The following is a 13344-nucleotide window of genomic DNA, read 5'->3' on the forward strand; positions in this document are numbered from 1 at the left end:
TTTTGCACTGTTGGTTTAATAAAAGACCTGATATACAACCTGCAACACAAAGCGATAAAAATATAGTGTCTGTTGTATTATAGATTATACTGTAAACCCAAAGCTTGCATTCTGCTCGATTTTAATATCCAGTATAATAAAAGGTCAAACTCTCCAGACATTTAAATAGTTCATCACACAGCAGTACGTGGCAAACTAATACTTTCTTTATCACAACACATTTATTAATTCATGAACATTCGTGCATGGCTGGATTAGTGATGCATTTAGTATTTACATGTTTATTAAATAAGACGGGCAAACCAAAACAAATCTAAAGAAACTGTTGGATTGATCAGATCTATTGTAACGTTAAAAAGTCAATCTAGTGTCAAACATGATCCGGGTACCAGGTCGACGTGGAGACAGTATATGTGGAGCTGCCGTTATTGCTGGGCCACACAGTCACCAACACCAGAGCATTTAAAAAAAACAAAACAAAAAACACGGCGCCGTCAGAGTTGAAAGGTCGGTTCGGGCGGTCAGCCATCAAACTGTGCAGCCCTTTCTAGGTTTGCTGGTGAAAATGAGCAATCCGGCCTCCTTTTAAAAACCACTTTCTGTGCTAAACTGGCACCATCAAAACTGAGAGAGCGAGGTTTACACGAATCACCAGTACGAGGAAGAAAAGGGAAGTCGTTACCGTGGAGACGTTTATAACTGGTCAGTGCTCGGCGTTTCTCAGAAGTCTACTGCACTAAAAGGAACCGTTAATCAAGACAATCTAGGAAACAAACGATCTCCTGAGAACGTCAGTGCTCTAACTTTAATGTTTTAATAAAGACCTTAAAAAGCATAATGTATGACCAACATGGCTTCCTTCTGTCCTTAAAGATGGCTTGGCCAAAACACGTTTTCAAATTAAAAGTACTGAACAGCTGAAGGACCGGAAACAACATATCAAAGACAAGACACTTGAGGTTATTTATTAACTAATGAGGTGTTTAGCAGGGCTGATAGCAAACCAGGCCACGGCCCGTTCAAAGGTCATTTACACACCTTTGAACCAAGTCAAAAATCACAAGCCGAGAAGAATGTAAAAAAGCCAACGATGTGTTTATTGTAGCTCTGTGGAGTTTATGTTACAGGATTGATCATGGGAACAAAAAGAAAAGCTTCAGTCTGGCTGTTTGACTCTACAGACAGGTACAGGCCAACCAGCTACCAACGCTTCCTGTAAAGAAGCCAAAGTTCCAATCAAATCATCACGTTCCTTAAACCTTTATGCAAACTACGCATAAAAAAAATATTTACAATTTGTAATACAAAAAGAAAAACAAAACAAAAACCACAGCACAGATAAAATGCACAACCCTGAAAAAAGAAAATCTCTTCAAAGCCTGCTGGGCCGACTAATCGTTTCTGGTTCCTGAAATTACAAACATGTTTTAAAAGCATTTAAAAAGGTGGAGGAGGGTAAAATATACAACAACAACAAAAGATGGCTGAATGAGGATGAACCCACACTGTGTACATCTGTGTGACGATACAGAGCTTCAGTTACAGTCGTGCTGCCTGCTCTCCTCCGATGGAATGTCGTCGCTCCGTTTAGCTTTAGTCTCGTTATCAGTCGTGAGTTTTACGATCATTAGTAAAAGTGGGTTCTAAAGGAAAGTAAGCAAACGTTGGAGTGGATGATGTTCCGTGGCTAGCGGTGGATCCCAGTGTCGCCCACCAGTCCATTAGAACAAATGTCTCAGTAATATCCAGGCTGGTACTGCTGGCTCCACAGCTTCTGGTTCCAGAACTGCACAGAACAGAACATTAACACTTTGATCCCCTGATTTATGTGTAACAACTACAAACGGCAGATGCACAAACACTGACCCCTTGCTGCCAGCTCTGGTTGAAGGCCTGGGCTTTATCCATGCCGTTCCTGTTGCCTCCATAGTTGCTGTTCTTGTTGCCAAAGTTGCCACGGCCCCCCCCTCTCTGCTGAAACTGTGCAGGAAAAACAAAGAAAAAAAAAAAGTTGATTATGCATCAACGGACGTCAGAGGAGCAATAATTTGATCAGGAGTCATTTTGAAACCAACCTGATGGGGGTGACCCCTGTTTCCACCACGACCCATGCTAGCTCCGCCTCCTCTGCTCATGTTCCCTCTGTTCACTGGACCGCCTCTGCTCATGGGTCCTCCTCTGTGTCCCATGTTGCCCCTCATCGGGCCGCCCCTGGGGGATCCACCCAGGCTAGGAATGGGGCCGCCACCACGGTTAAAGTTTCCACGATTGGGGAATCCTCCTCTGAAGGCTGGGGGCGGCAGAAAGCCGCGAGGAGGACGGTTGAACCCCCCGCGAGGCCCGGGAGCTGCAGACAGACCAGGGTAAAGGTAAGCTTGAGCATCAACTGTGCCGTTAAGGAGCATTCATTTCCCACCCATCAATCCCACCTCCTCTGAAGTTGCCTCTGTTCTGGAAGCCTCCACGGCTGCCACCTCTCTGCCCAGGTCCGCCACCACGGGCAAACTGGTTTTTGCCACCGCGTCCAGCACCGCGCTGTCCACCGCGCTGTTTAGGCGTCGTGCTCCCCTGGTTGGGCTTTTTCTCGGCAGGCAGAGCCGTCTTGCTTTCCTCTTTGTACTGCTCCAGGAGCTTGGCAGCATCATCTTTCTGCAGCTCGGCGTAGATGACCTCATTGAAGCTCTCGCCCTCCTCGGGCAGAGAGAAGAAGCCTGTAATGGAACGGAAACGATTCAATAAGAGAAGCAGCACCCAGGAATAGCTTCTGTCCAAGTGTGTGATGGACTGTAACAGGGTAAAGACAACGGTAATGCTTTTACCTTTCATTTTGAGTAAAGCATGCTCAGGCACTTCCTTGCCATCAGTCTCAACTTTCTTCTGGACTCTCTGCTTGTAGTCTTCATCAGACGGGCAGACGACTACAGCCTTGCGTTGGAAGCCTGCGAACAAACACATCTTCCTCTTCTGGCCCGGAGCAGACAGGTTGGTCTGCAAAGACAAAGAGGCTCATTTGATCAATCTATCATCAAAGACATGGTTGTGACCACACTCAGCAAGAGCCACTTACATGGTCCAGGATGTAGTTCCTCTTCTTGCGAGCAGCAATCTCAATGAATTTTCCCAAGAAGAGCGGTGCACGCTGGGAAATGGCAGTCAACTTTGTGATGTCCTTGGACTGACGCTTCATGCTGCCGATCTGCACGAAAGAAGAAAAGAGCATTTTCCTACCAACAGGGAGAAGCAGCAACTATTTCTGGGACGCTGTAACGTTGGTCTGAGTACTGACCATCATCTTTTCCACAATCGTGTCACTGCCCAGGATGTAGTACTTCCCAGGGTTCTCTTGGATATGCTTATTCACCCACGTGGTCTTCCCTGAGCCCGGCAGACCAACCATGACTATGATCTGGAAAAGAGAGAAAATTGAGATCACTATATGGAGAACTTTGATACCGCAGCGTTGCACTTTTGCATTCATGAATGAAAAACGCTCCTAAACTCTTTTACTCACCTCACAGTCAGCCTTGGTCTGCGGCCCTTTGAGTGCACGGACTCGATCACTGACAGGAATCTGCTGCAGGAAGGTGTAGCCCTGCGGCTGGGGGAAATATGGCGTCTCCAGCTGGCCAAAGTTGAACTCCACAGCGCAGTTGCGGCAGATGACGTGGGGGAAAAGGGCCCGGCCGTTCAGGGAGTCCTTGCCGACTTGGAAAGCGGCAGCTGGCTCGCCTCCGTTCTTGGAGTAGGACAGCACCACCTCCTCACCTTCAAAGTCCTGCATGAATAGAGCAACACTCCAGCTTTAGTGTGTAACAAAGACATTTGCCTCAGCAGAAAGGGAAAAAGAGTCAAACTAATACTCTCATGATTCTGTTTAACGCTCTTTGCCTCTTCCATACATTACTGTTCTTCCATCTGCACACAAAGGGGAAAATTAAAAACAAACAACAATCTCATATCTTACAATTAGACAGCAGATGACATCATTCTCCTCGTAGGTCTCTCCAAACTCCTCGGTCACACAGTTGGTGGTTTTCTTGGCTTTTCCGGAGTAGGCATAGGAATGCTCTTCCTCACCTAAACACATGACAAACACTTCTGGATTAATACAGAGTGGAGGTGGTGTGTGAATCATTGGGCTGGCACTAGGCCACGCAGCGCTGCTGTGACGCAGCCAGAGCTGAAGCCATTTTGTACAAAGGTGTCATGAAGCCAACTGGCCACCAGAGGGACCCCTAGAGACACGACCTTCCTGTAAATGGATACACCCAGTACAGTTCGGTTTGTTTGTGTTTCAATACAAAGTTCACCCTCTGATGGGCTGAACTGATGTAAATGTTTAACCCAGCGGTATTCAGCCTGTATGAGTCACAGCAAATAGCTGCTGCCCTAAGATGCTGGCAGCCTTCAGAGGCCAAAACATTACAGCACACCAGTACATCCAGTGATCCTGGGAATGCATTGTGCCATGAGTAAAATGGAAAGTTACAGCGGGCTCCGCCAACACTGAGTCAGTGTGGCGTTTACAGAGTTGCGGCAAACATTGCACTGACCCAGCAGCAGTGTGCCCGTTTCCAGGGACCATCCGACTTGGACGTCATGAATCTCCATGTTCTTGCTGGAAATATGCTTCACTGGAATCTTCTCAGTGATCTGCACACACAGAAAAGCATTACCACTCGTTTCCACTGACCTCACTGAGCCATTCAGAGATTTGTGCAAGATGTGAGCATCGTTACCGTACCTTCATCTCAAAGCAGGCTTTGCCTTTGTTCACACCGTATGTAGCCTTTCCCCCGGACCACAGGTAAGCAAAGCTCTCCATGGTGAGAGACGAGGCGCTGTAGCGGTCCCGCGACACCTTAAAGTGCAGGTCAGAGTTGTCTGAACGGGCAGAAAAAGTACAAAATGAGACACGACTCTTGGACAAGACGGTACACATTTATACATCCTGAGGATGGAGGGACTGGTGAGCTAGATCACCTCTGCTGCCTTCATTAGTAGGGAGCAGAAAAACTAGTCAGGTAAAGTAACACTCGTTTTACTAACCACACTGCTGTTGGTTAACTCAACATCTGGGGAGGAAAAACCCAAAACGTTTTGATGACTACACCAGCACTGACGTACAGGTCGTGCTTCAGGACTGCGAATACTACAACCACCACGGAGAAGACAACGGGCCCATTTATAAGACTTTAGGAAATGAACACCTGGCAACGCCACAACTCAGAGCAACGTGTAAGAAAGCTGAGACGGCTTGTGCCTGCCATGTTATGCACGATTCAGCTATGCTGAAAATGTGACATTGAAGTTAATCAAATATAACATGTCTACATTTGTCCATTAGAACAAGCTCAATTCTGAAGCCGTTTTCCAGGAATGTTTCTAAGCAGTCGTTTACAGAAGGAAGCTGACAAGTCTAAAAACATCCTGTACAAAAGTAGCAAACATACAGCTATCCAGGCAGACTTTTGTGTCATCATTGTCTTCGTCTTCTTCCTCCAACGGGGGAACAGGTGACTTGGACGAGGCACTGAAAACAGATACCAAGAGTCAGTATAAGAAGGTTTGCGTCACTTTAACTGCATGGAAAATATAGATGCCATGGGTACCACTTGGTGAAGAATATTTTAGGTAGACAGGAGAAGAAACAGACAGAGGGGAAAGCAAATAACTGAGCGAGCCTCCAGACTTTCTGGATGTTGGCTGTATTGTAGGCCTCAGCAGACACTTACCTTGCAGAATCCAGCGAAATCTAAAATGTGAAAGATACACAGAGAGAAGCACGTCCACCTGTTCTAGTATGCAAGGCTATGTGAGAGTCACAGTGATAAACTACAAGCAGACCTCTCCACTGTCAGATAAGTGCGTGTTTGTGCCTCCAGAACTGATATGGGGCAAGTTATATTTAACCTCCCCGTGTTGACTTCTAGATGAAAAGGTCACCACTAACTTTTGACTGTGTTGCTAAGCAGAATACATTGAAAGCATGTTTTAAGAGAAACCAGTGTAGTCAAAACTACAGCAACTTACCAACTCTGTAGTTCAGGAATCTCTAAATATTAAGGATGATGCTTTAGCATCACTTCACCTGCCATCATCCAACTATGGTGCAACTCCTAATCATTTAGGAGAAGGAAACCACTGCGGGGCTCATCACTCCTTTCTTATCTACAGCTCGATGTGTCACAACTGTCCCCAAAGAGCCCAGAATGCCGTACAAACAGCTGCCGTGGGGAGATTTACGGTGCTGGTGGACAACACAGTGCCTGAGGTGGAACTTGTAGTCGTCTACATGGAGCTAAGCTCTGAAGGTTTAACTGGGGGTGAAAAGCGATGGAGCAGCAATACTTCGGTGTGCTAACAGCTCTGCTGCCCTGGCCTAAACATTCATGACGAGGGTTCTCCCAAAATAATAATTTTAAAAAAGTTATTCCATTATATGCCTGTTGATCCTCAGTGCATCGACATCGCAATGAAAACAAAACACTGACCAAGATACACACACACACACACACCCCATGCATGATGTCACCTAGCAGGGGTAGAAAGAACTTTGCAAATGCACACACACCCACACCATGAAAACAGACACACACAGGACATGATACATGAGACAGAAATAGCATTTCGACATCATACAACCAGTGAAATAAAAAACAAAACGAAAAAAGAAAAAAAAGAATAGACCATTGCGAGGCGTAACGATGGACGGTCAATAGCGAGCTTCTCCGTGGACGTTCCAAACAGACGTTGGAGGCTTTCTTTCTTTCTTTCTTTCTTTTTTGCTACCCTGCGGCAGTGGACCCCTTCTTCCACAAATCCGAGCTAGTTTCTCCCCACCCATCCACTGAATATTGCACATCTGCTACGTTGCTCTGGGTTCCCCTTTGAGCAGCCTTGTTTCACCTTGGGGACACAACAGGCTTTCCAAAACAGTACTTGGCATAAGGAACAGGTGTGAGAATTCATAGAGACTTGATAGATGCACTTCTGCTACAGAATGCAGTCGATTAAAGAAACAGTGTGAGTGGGCACTGTAAAAAGGTAAATGGTAAGGTTCTTTAAGTAGTCAGGGATGACCCTCAAAGCATGTGTGTGAAAATAATGTTACAAGTAGTATAATACTTGAAAAAAATGAGGGTTTTCCTCTTGCTAGTTATGTGCATTGGCACTTAAAGCCAATACAATTCAACAAAGCTATAGATGGCGCTTCAGGGATGCTGAAGGCCATTTTCGCTCTGTCCCATCCTTACCAGCTGTATTTGTTCTCTTCAATAAATTCAAAGTAGCCCCTTCCATGTTCCTCCCGGCGTCTCTTAACACCCTTCTTATTCTTCTGATCAGCATTCGTGTCTTTGTCCGCATCCCCTTTGAAAATAGAACAAAGATATAGAATGAGGTGCTCCTTTTTCTGGGAGAGAGAGGTCGGACTGGCAGTGGGGTTCTGGCCCACAAAGCCCGTTCATTAGTTACATTGTGTGTCGACCATTATCATTTGTATTAAGGTTACTTGGAGGCAACACCTCATCGTTACACTTAAAACAAGACAATCATACTGTGGAAACTGTAACAGCTTTGAAAGACCAGGTAGTAATTACAATATAAGCTGGCCCGTATAAACATTGTGAATGGGGCTGGATAAACAAGTCTCTAATAAGTAAAGTGTTACTATCCTGCAGTAAAGGGCTTAAAAGATACTGCTTTTGATACAAATCTATGTCATTAAAAGGAGGGCAAATCTACTGCTGCCAGGGACAAATGCATCATGCAGGGAAACGGGAAAGCCTACTTAGACCTTGATTTACACCCCCCTCCCCGAGACATTGCACTGAATTGCCTAGATTCATAATTTCTATGACCATCCAACACTATCTATAAAAACCACGGAAAAAAAACTACCCACGTCCTACCTAAACAAGCAGTGCGGCGCCCTTCTTTTTCTCAGCACATCTTGGGATTAGCTAATTCAGATGTTCCCGGCAACCTTTAAAGGCAAACGCCACGACCCTAAAACACGATGTCAGTACAATTAAGGCGGAAAGGGTGGCAAGACAGCCCACTGCAGTGGCCATTTCTAACATTGTGTTTTCACGTCGATCCATTCTAAAATGGGATGTGAAAGCAAATGTTCTCCAACGCCCCCAGCTGGAACAACGGGAACCTCTGAATTAGCTAACCGGTTGAACAGCTAGTTGGCGCTGCACAACAGACACAAAGAAACTGACGCTAGCTGGCAAGCTAACACGCTAACCAAACCGAAACTTAAATCCAGACTAAGCTAAATTCGGTAGCAGATTTCTTATTAGAGCCGCTTTAGTAATTTTAGTCGACGTCTCTCAATGTGACGCTAAAGGTCTCTTTAGTAGGCTGGACTGTGGCTACTTAAGGTCACGACACGACTGCTAACCAAGCTGCAGACCGGTGCTAACGCTGGCTAGCTTAGTAGTGAGGTCACGCTATCTCTCTCTCTCTCTCTCTCAACATGGACGCTCTGCTGTGCGGTAACGCATTCAAATTTAATAATTTCCTCACCGCTAGCGCTTTCTCAAAAAAACCCGACACATCCAACCAGCCGCATTTACATAAGCGATTCTGTCGACTCACCCTCGGCAGCCTGCTCTCCCGGCTCACCGTCTTCCGTATCTATTTTCTCCATGTCGTCCACGTCTCCCTTGAGCATGGGGTCCATCTCATCGTCCTCGTCTCCTTCCTCTTCTCCCTCGCCCATTTCTTCGTCCACGGCAACGCCATTGCCGTCGCCCCCACTCTCCGGCTCTTCCTCCTCGTTGGCCTCCATGCTTTCTTCAATGGGGCCTTCTCCCTCCCCCTCTCCTTCTTCCTCCTCTGCCATACCTTCTTGGTCGGCGGCCTGCTCGAAACCGTCATCCGCCTCAGCTGCCTGCTCCTGCGGAGAAGCGAGGGCCTCCTCGTCCAGCGCGGCCTGCAGGCGGTCCATCAGCTCGGCCTTCAGCCCCTTGTCCGAAAGATTACGCTTTTTCAGCTCGTCTTTGAGCTCGTTAACTTTAAGCTTTTTGACGTTAATTGTGCTCATGGTGAATGTTTGACGGCGAACGCGCTAAAATAAGACGGGAAATAAATAAATGGACGCCCTTTGTTAACGGATGTAGCTCAAAACTGCGCCAAACGGCACCCGCTGTACAACCAATCCTTTGCAGGCACAGAGCTGCGCGAGCCTGCTGTGTGGGGGAGGAGTCGTCTCCTACCGTAACTGCCCAGAGAGAGGCGCAGCTTAGTTATGCAGCCTGTGGCCATCTGTCACTGCAGCTAAACGTTCCTTTCAGAAACCATTGTTGTGGAAAAGCGGGACAGATAGTACACGAAAAGATGGTTCCAGTAAAGAGCGCGAACGTTATTAATTAGTTTGTCATTATTTAACAAAACGCATTTTACAGAGGGCTGTTTAACTAGGTAGTGAGTTTAAGACAGGTCAGGACAGTAGAATAAAGGCACACATGTTGCGTAATGTGCAACGCTAATAATCAATATCGGTAAGCTAGAAACAATGCAGTACAAAGATATCTCTCTTCTCGCCCCTTTTTCAATTTTATAAAATCCAAGAAGAGGCACAAATGTGATATCGTTTAACTACGCCGACACGTCTTTCTGAATACGCGTTATCGCTCTCCCGTGTAACGAAAACAGCTGTTTAAAAATTCCTTTTTGTCATATCTGTCAATTGTAGAGTTTTCAGAGTTGGTGTTGAAAATGTCCATGCACTTCTAAACAACACATAACTCCGTGGACTCTTCTGGAAAGCACTTTGGTGATTTGCCAACTCTTTGTTATTCTCATTTAAAGCAGCGCACACCGATTTCACATAAAGAGCTTCAGTGGCCGCAAAGCTCAGCCTTGGTTACATCATCGGAGTTTCCTTAGGTTTGAGATGTTTTTGCGATAGAAAGTCACATCCAAACTTTTAAAATCTCTTTGTTTTCAGTCTAAAGACGTAAGATGACGTACCTCTTTGTTTTGATACCTGGCATTGTCAAACTGTGAAGGGCATTACAGTTAATATCACTAATAAATGGTAAACTGATATTTTTCAAAATGAAAGAAAACTAAATCGTGCCTACGAGTCAAATAATAATTAGTTTAGAAGATTGTATCTGGATTAACCTAATGAGTCAAAATAAGAAGTTAAAATAAGACACGGAGAATAACCGCTGTCAAAATAAAACAGGAAACAACGAAGCAAGGAATCACAAACAGATAAGAAGACTGAACAATACACAGCAGGATACAGGGAAGACTCGATTAATCTAAACACGACTGAACACCAACAGAGACCAGATAACAAAACGTAACAAGACTAAACATGCCTCCAATACCAGAACTAAGAGCTCCAAATAATGCTGAATGCTTACAATACGTCCCACACAATGCCATATCTATCACAACACACATTTATATGTGAAATTAATGAAAAATAACAAAATTACTGTAACTGTATTATGTAGTTTTCAGAATTGTGCACATAGTTTATCTGGAAAAGACTGTACGACTGAAAAACTTTCGTTTTTGCACATACAGCTTTTTAGATCCTGGTGATCACTGAAATTAAAGTTCATGCAAATAACACTTCAAAACAATTGTCCTTCTGGATCTTCCAGAGGGAATTAGCTTTTCAAGTCCTTGGGTTTCTAACCCGATTGGTTACAATTAAAAAGGTAGTTTGTGTTGACATTTGAGCAGTTGAGATGGAGACGCTCATTATTAATACAGGGCGGGCCGTTTGTATGGATCCACCGCAATAACATGGGAATGGTTGGTGATATTAAAGTCCTGTTTGTGGCACATTAGTATATGTGAGGGGGCAAACTCCTCCAGATGGGTGGTGACCATGGTGGCTATGTAGAAGTCGGCCATCTTGGATACAACTTTTGTTTTTCAATAGGAAGAGGACCATGTGACACATCAAACTTATTGGTAATGTCACAAGAAAAACAATGGTGTGCTTGGTTTCAACGTAACTTTATTCTGTCATGAGTTATTTACAAGTTTCTGACCACTTATAAAATGTGTTCAATGTGCAGCCCATTGTGTTGGATTGTCAATGCAACCCTCTTCTCCCACTCTTCACACACTGATAGCAACACCGCAGGAGAAATGCCAGCACAGCCATCCAGTATCCGTAGTTTCAGGTGTTGCACATCTCGTATCTTCACATCATAGACAATTGCCTTTAGATGACCCCAAAGATAAAAGTCTAAGGGGGTCAGATCGGGAGACCTTGGGGACCATTCAACTGGCCCATGACGACCAATCCACTTTCCAGGAAACTGATCATCTAGGAATGCTCGGACCTGCACCCATAATGTGGTGGTGAACCATCTTGCTGGAAAAACTCAGGGAACGTGCCAGCTTCAGTGCATAAAGAGGGAAACACATCATCATGTAGCAATTTCAAATATCCAGAGGCCTTGAGGTTTCCATTGATGAAGAATGGACCCACTGTCGTTGTTCCCATATACCACACCAAACCATCACTTTTGTTGTTCCAACAGTCTTGGAGGGATCCATCCAGTGTGGGTTAGTGTCAGGCCAATAGCGGTGGTTTTGTTTGTTAACACCATTCACATAAAAGTTTGCCTCATCACTGAACAAAATCTTCTGCGTGAACTGAGGGTCCTGTTCCAGTTTTTGTTTTGCCCATTCTGCAAATTCTGTGGCCGATCTGGGTCATCCTCGCTGAGATGCTGCAGCAGCTGGAGTTTGTATGGGTGCCATTTGTGAGTAGCTAATATCCGCCGAAGGGATGTTGGACTAATGCCACTCTCCAGTGACATGCGGCGAGTGCTACGCTGTGGGCTCTTGCTGAATGAAGCTAGGACAGCCACTGATGTTTCTTCATTACTGACAGTTTTCTTGCGTCCACATTTTGGCAAATCCAACACTAAACCAGTTTCACCAAACTTAGCAAGCAGTTTGCTAACTGTAGCATGGGAGATGGGTGGTCTCGTAGGGTGTCTTGCATTGAAATCTGCTGCAATGACCCGGTTACTGCGTTCACCAGATATCAACACAATTTCGCTCCTCATGTGTTATCCTCTTCGACATGTCAATGGCTGTGAACAAAGAGAAACTTGTAAATAACTCATGACAGAATAAAGTTACGTTGAAACCAAGCACACCATTGTTGTTCTTGTGACATTACCAATAAGTTTGATGTGTCACATGGTCCTCTTCCTATTGAAAAAAACTAAAGACAATGGCCGACTTCTACATGGCCACCATGGTCACCACCCATCTGGAGGAGTTTGCCCCCTCACATATACTAATGTGCCACAAACAGGACTTTAATATCACCAACCATTCCCATGTTATTACGGGGTATCCATATAAATGACCCACCCTGTACCACTACTTAATCCCGTAAAGCCTAAGTAAGCTATGTAAACTATGAAATAATTGCCAGAAAATTATTTTTTAAAACTAAATTGTTTATTGAATCTGCTGTCAAATAAAAAAAAACCCAAAAAAACAATTTTATTTATATAGCGCCAAATCGCAACAACAGATACTTTATATTTTAAGGTAAAGACTGAGAATAACTGAGAGAAAACCCCAACAATCCCCTATGAGCAAGTATTTGGCGACAGTGGGAAGGAAAAATCCTCTTTTAACAGGAAGAAACCTCCGGCACAACCTGGCTCAGGGAGGGGCGCTGCTTTATACTCTAGGAACCACAAATAAGTGTGAGAGCAAACTGTTCTTGGGTTGACAGGGTACTACGAGGTCTTAAAGATTAGAAAAAAGATTTCAATGCACAGGTTTTATTTTTTTTTAAATGTATTTATGTATTTATTTATTTTTTTGCAATTTATTGCTTAATATTGTTCAATTTATTTAAAAAATGGATTAACCTGTAACAACACTGATGACTTTAGTTTAGGCAGATGATCTGGTGACCCCTACAGCAAGCAGACAGAAGAAGAGGACAAACACACATTTTAAAGTTCACTAATAATAATAAATAAATAAATAATAAATCACACAAAACGTTGACTAATGAACTTTGTCCCAGTATTCCAAAAGCTGTTTTTCCATTGAAAGAATAAAATGAAAAGAAAAATAACGTTTCTGTTAGCTGGACTTGTTACACATACATGACTTTTCTTTGCTTAAAGCACTTACAGTAAAATAGGTATTAAGTAAACACTAACTTATCATGTATTAATAAATTAATAAATACATTTCTGAGACATGGATTTCAGTTATTTGGAAATATTGTAGCTATATTTGCAGTTTCTCGTTGATACCATTGCTGCTAAGGTGAAAACAAACATTGTAAGAATAATGTGGATAGATATTTCCGCACAC

At 44.2% G+C, this 13344-nt stretch overlaps 1 protein-coding gene across 1 annotated transcript; it reads right to left on the reverse strand.

Annotated features, from left to right (window-relative positions):
- Positions 1–1071: 1071 nt before the first annotated feature.
- On the reverse strand, positions 1072–9262 carry hnrnpub (heterogeneous nuclear ribonucleoprotein Ub). The gene is made up of 14 exons (XM_026194648.1): positions 8608–9262; positions 7257–7371; positions 5454–5533; positions 4745–4884; positions 4554–4653; positions 3965–4077; positions 3512–3775; positions 3287–3406; positions 3068–3196; positions 2820–2988; positions 2430–2711; positions 2076–2347; positions 1867–1980; positions 1072–1786 (listed from the first exon to the last, which is right to left on the reverse strand). Exons 1-14 carry the CDS (start codon positions 9053–9055, stop codon positions 1736–1738), a joined length of 2397 nt encoding a protein of 798 aa, XP_026050433.1. The 5' UTR covers positions 9056–9262; the 3' UTR covers positions 1072–1735.
- Positions 9263–13344: the final 4082 nt, after the last annotated feature.

The sequence above is a fragment of the Astatotilapia calliptera genome, chromosome 15 (genome assembly GCF_900246225.1).
Source record: "Astatotilapia calliptera chromosome 15, fAstCal1.2, whole genome shotgun sequence".
Classification (NCBI taxonomy): domain Eukaryota; kingdom Metazoa; phylum Chordata; class Actinopteri; order Cichliformes; family Cichlidae; genus Astatotilapia; species Astatotilapia calliptera.

Coding starts and splice junctions, on each gene's coding strand:
- hnrnpub (XM_026194648.1), bottom strand. CDS start 9,055: ATGAGCACAATTAACGTCAAAAAGCTTAAAGTTAACGAGCTCAAAGAC. Junction 2,348..2,429: donor CAGAGGCAACTTCAGAGGAG/GTGGGATTGATG, acceptor GTCTGTCTGCAG/CTCCCGGGCCTCGCGGGGGG. Junction 1,981..2,075: donor ACAGGGGTCACCCCCATCAG/GTTGGTTTCAAA, acceptor TTTCCTGCACAG/TTTCAGCAGAGAGGGGGGGG.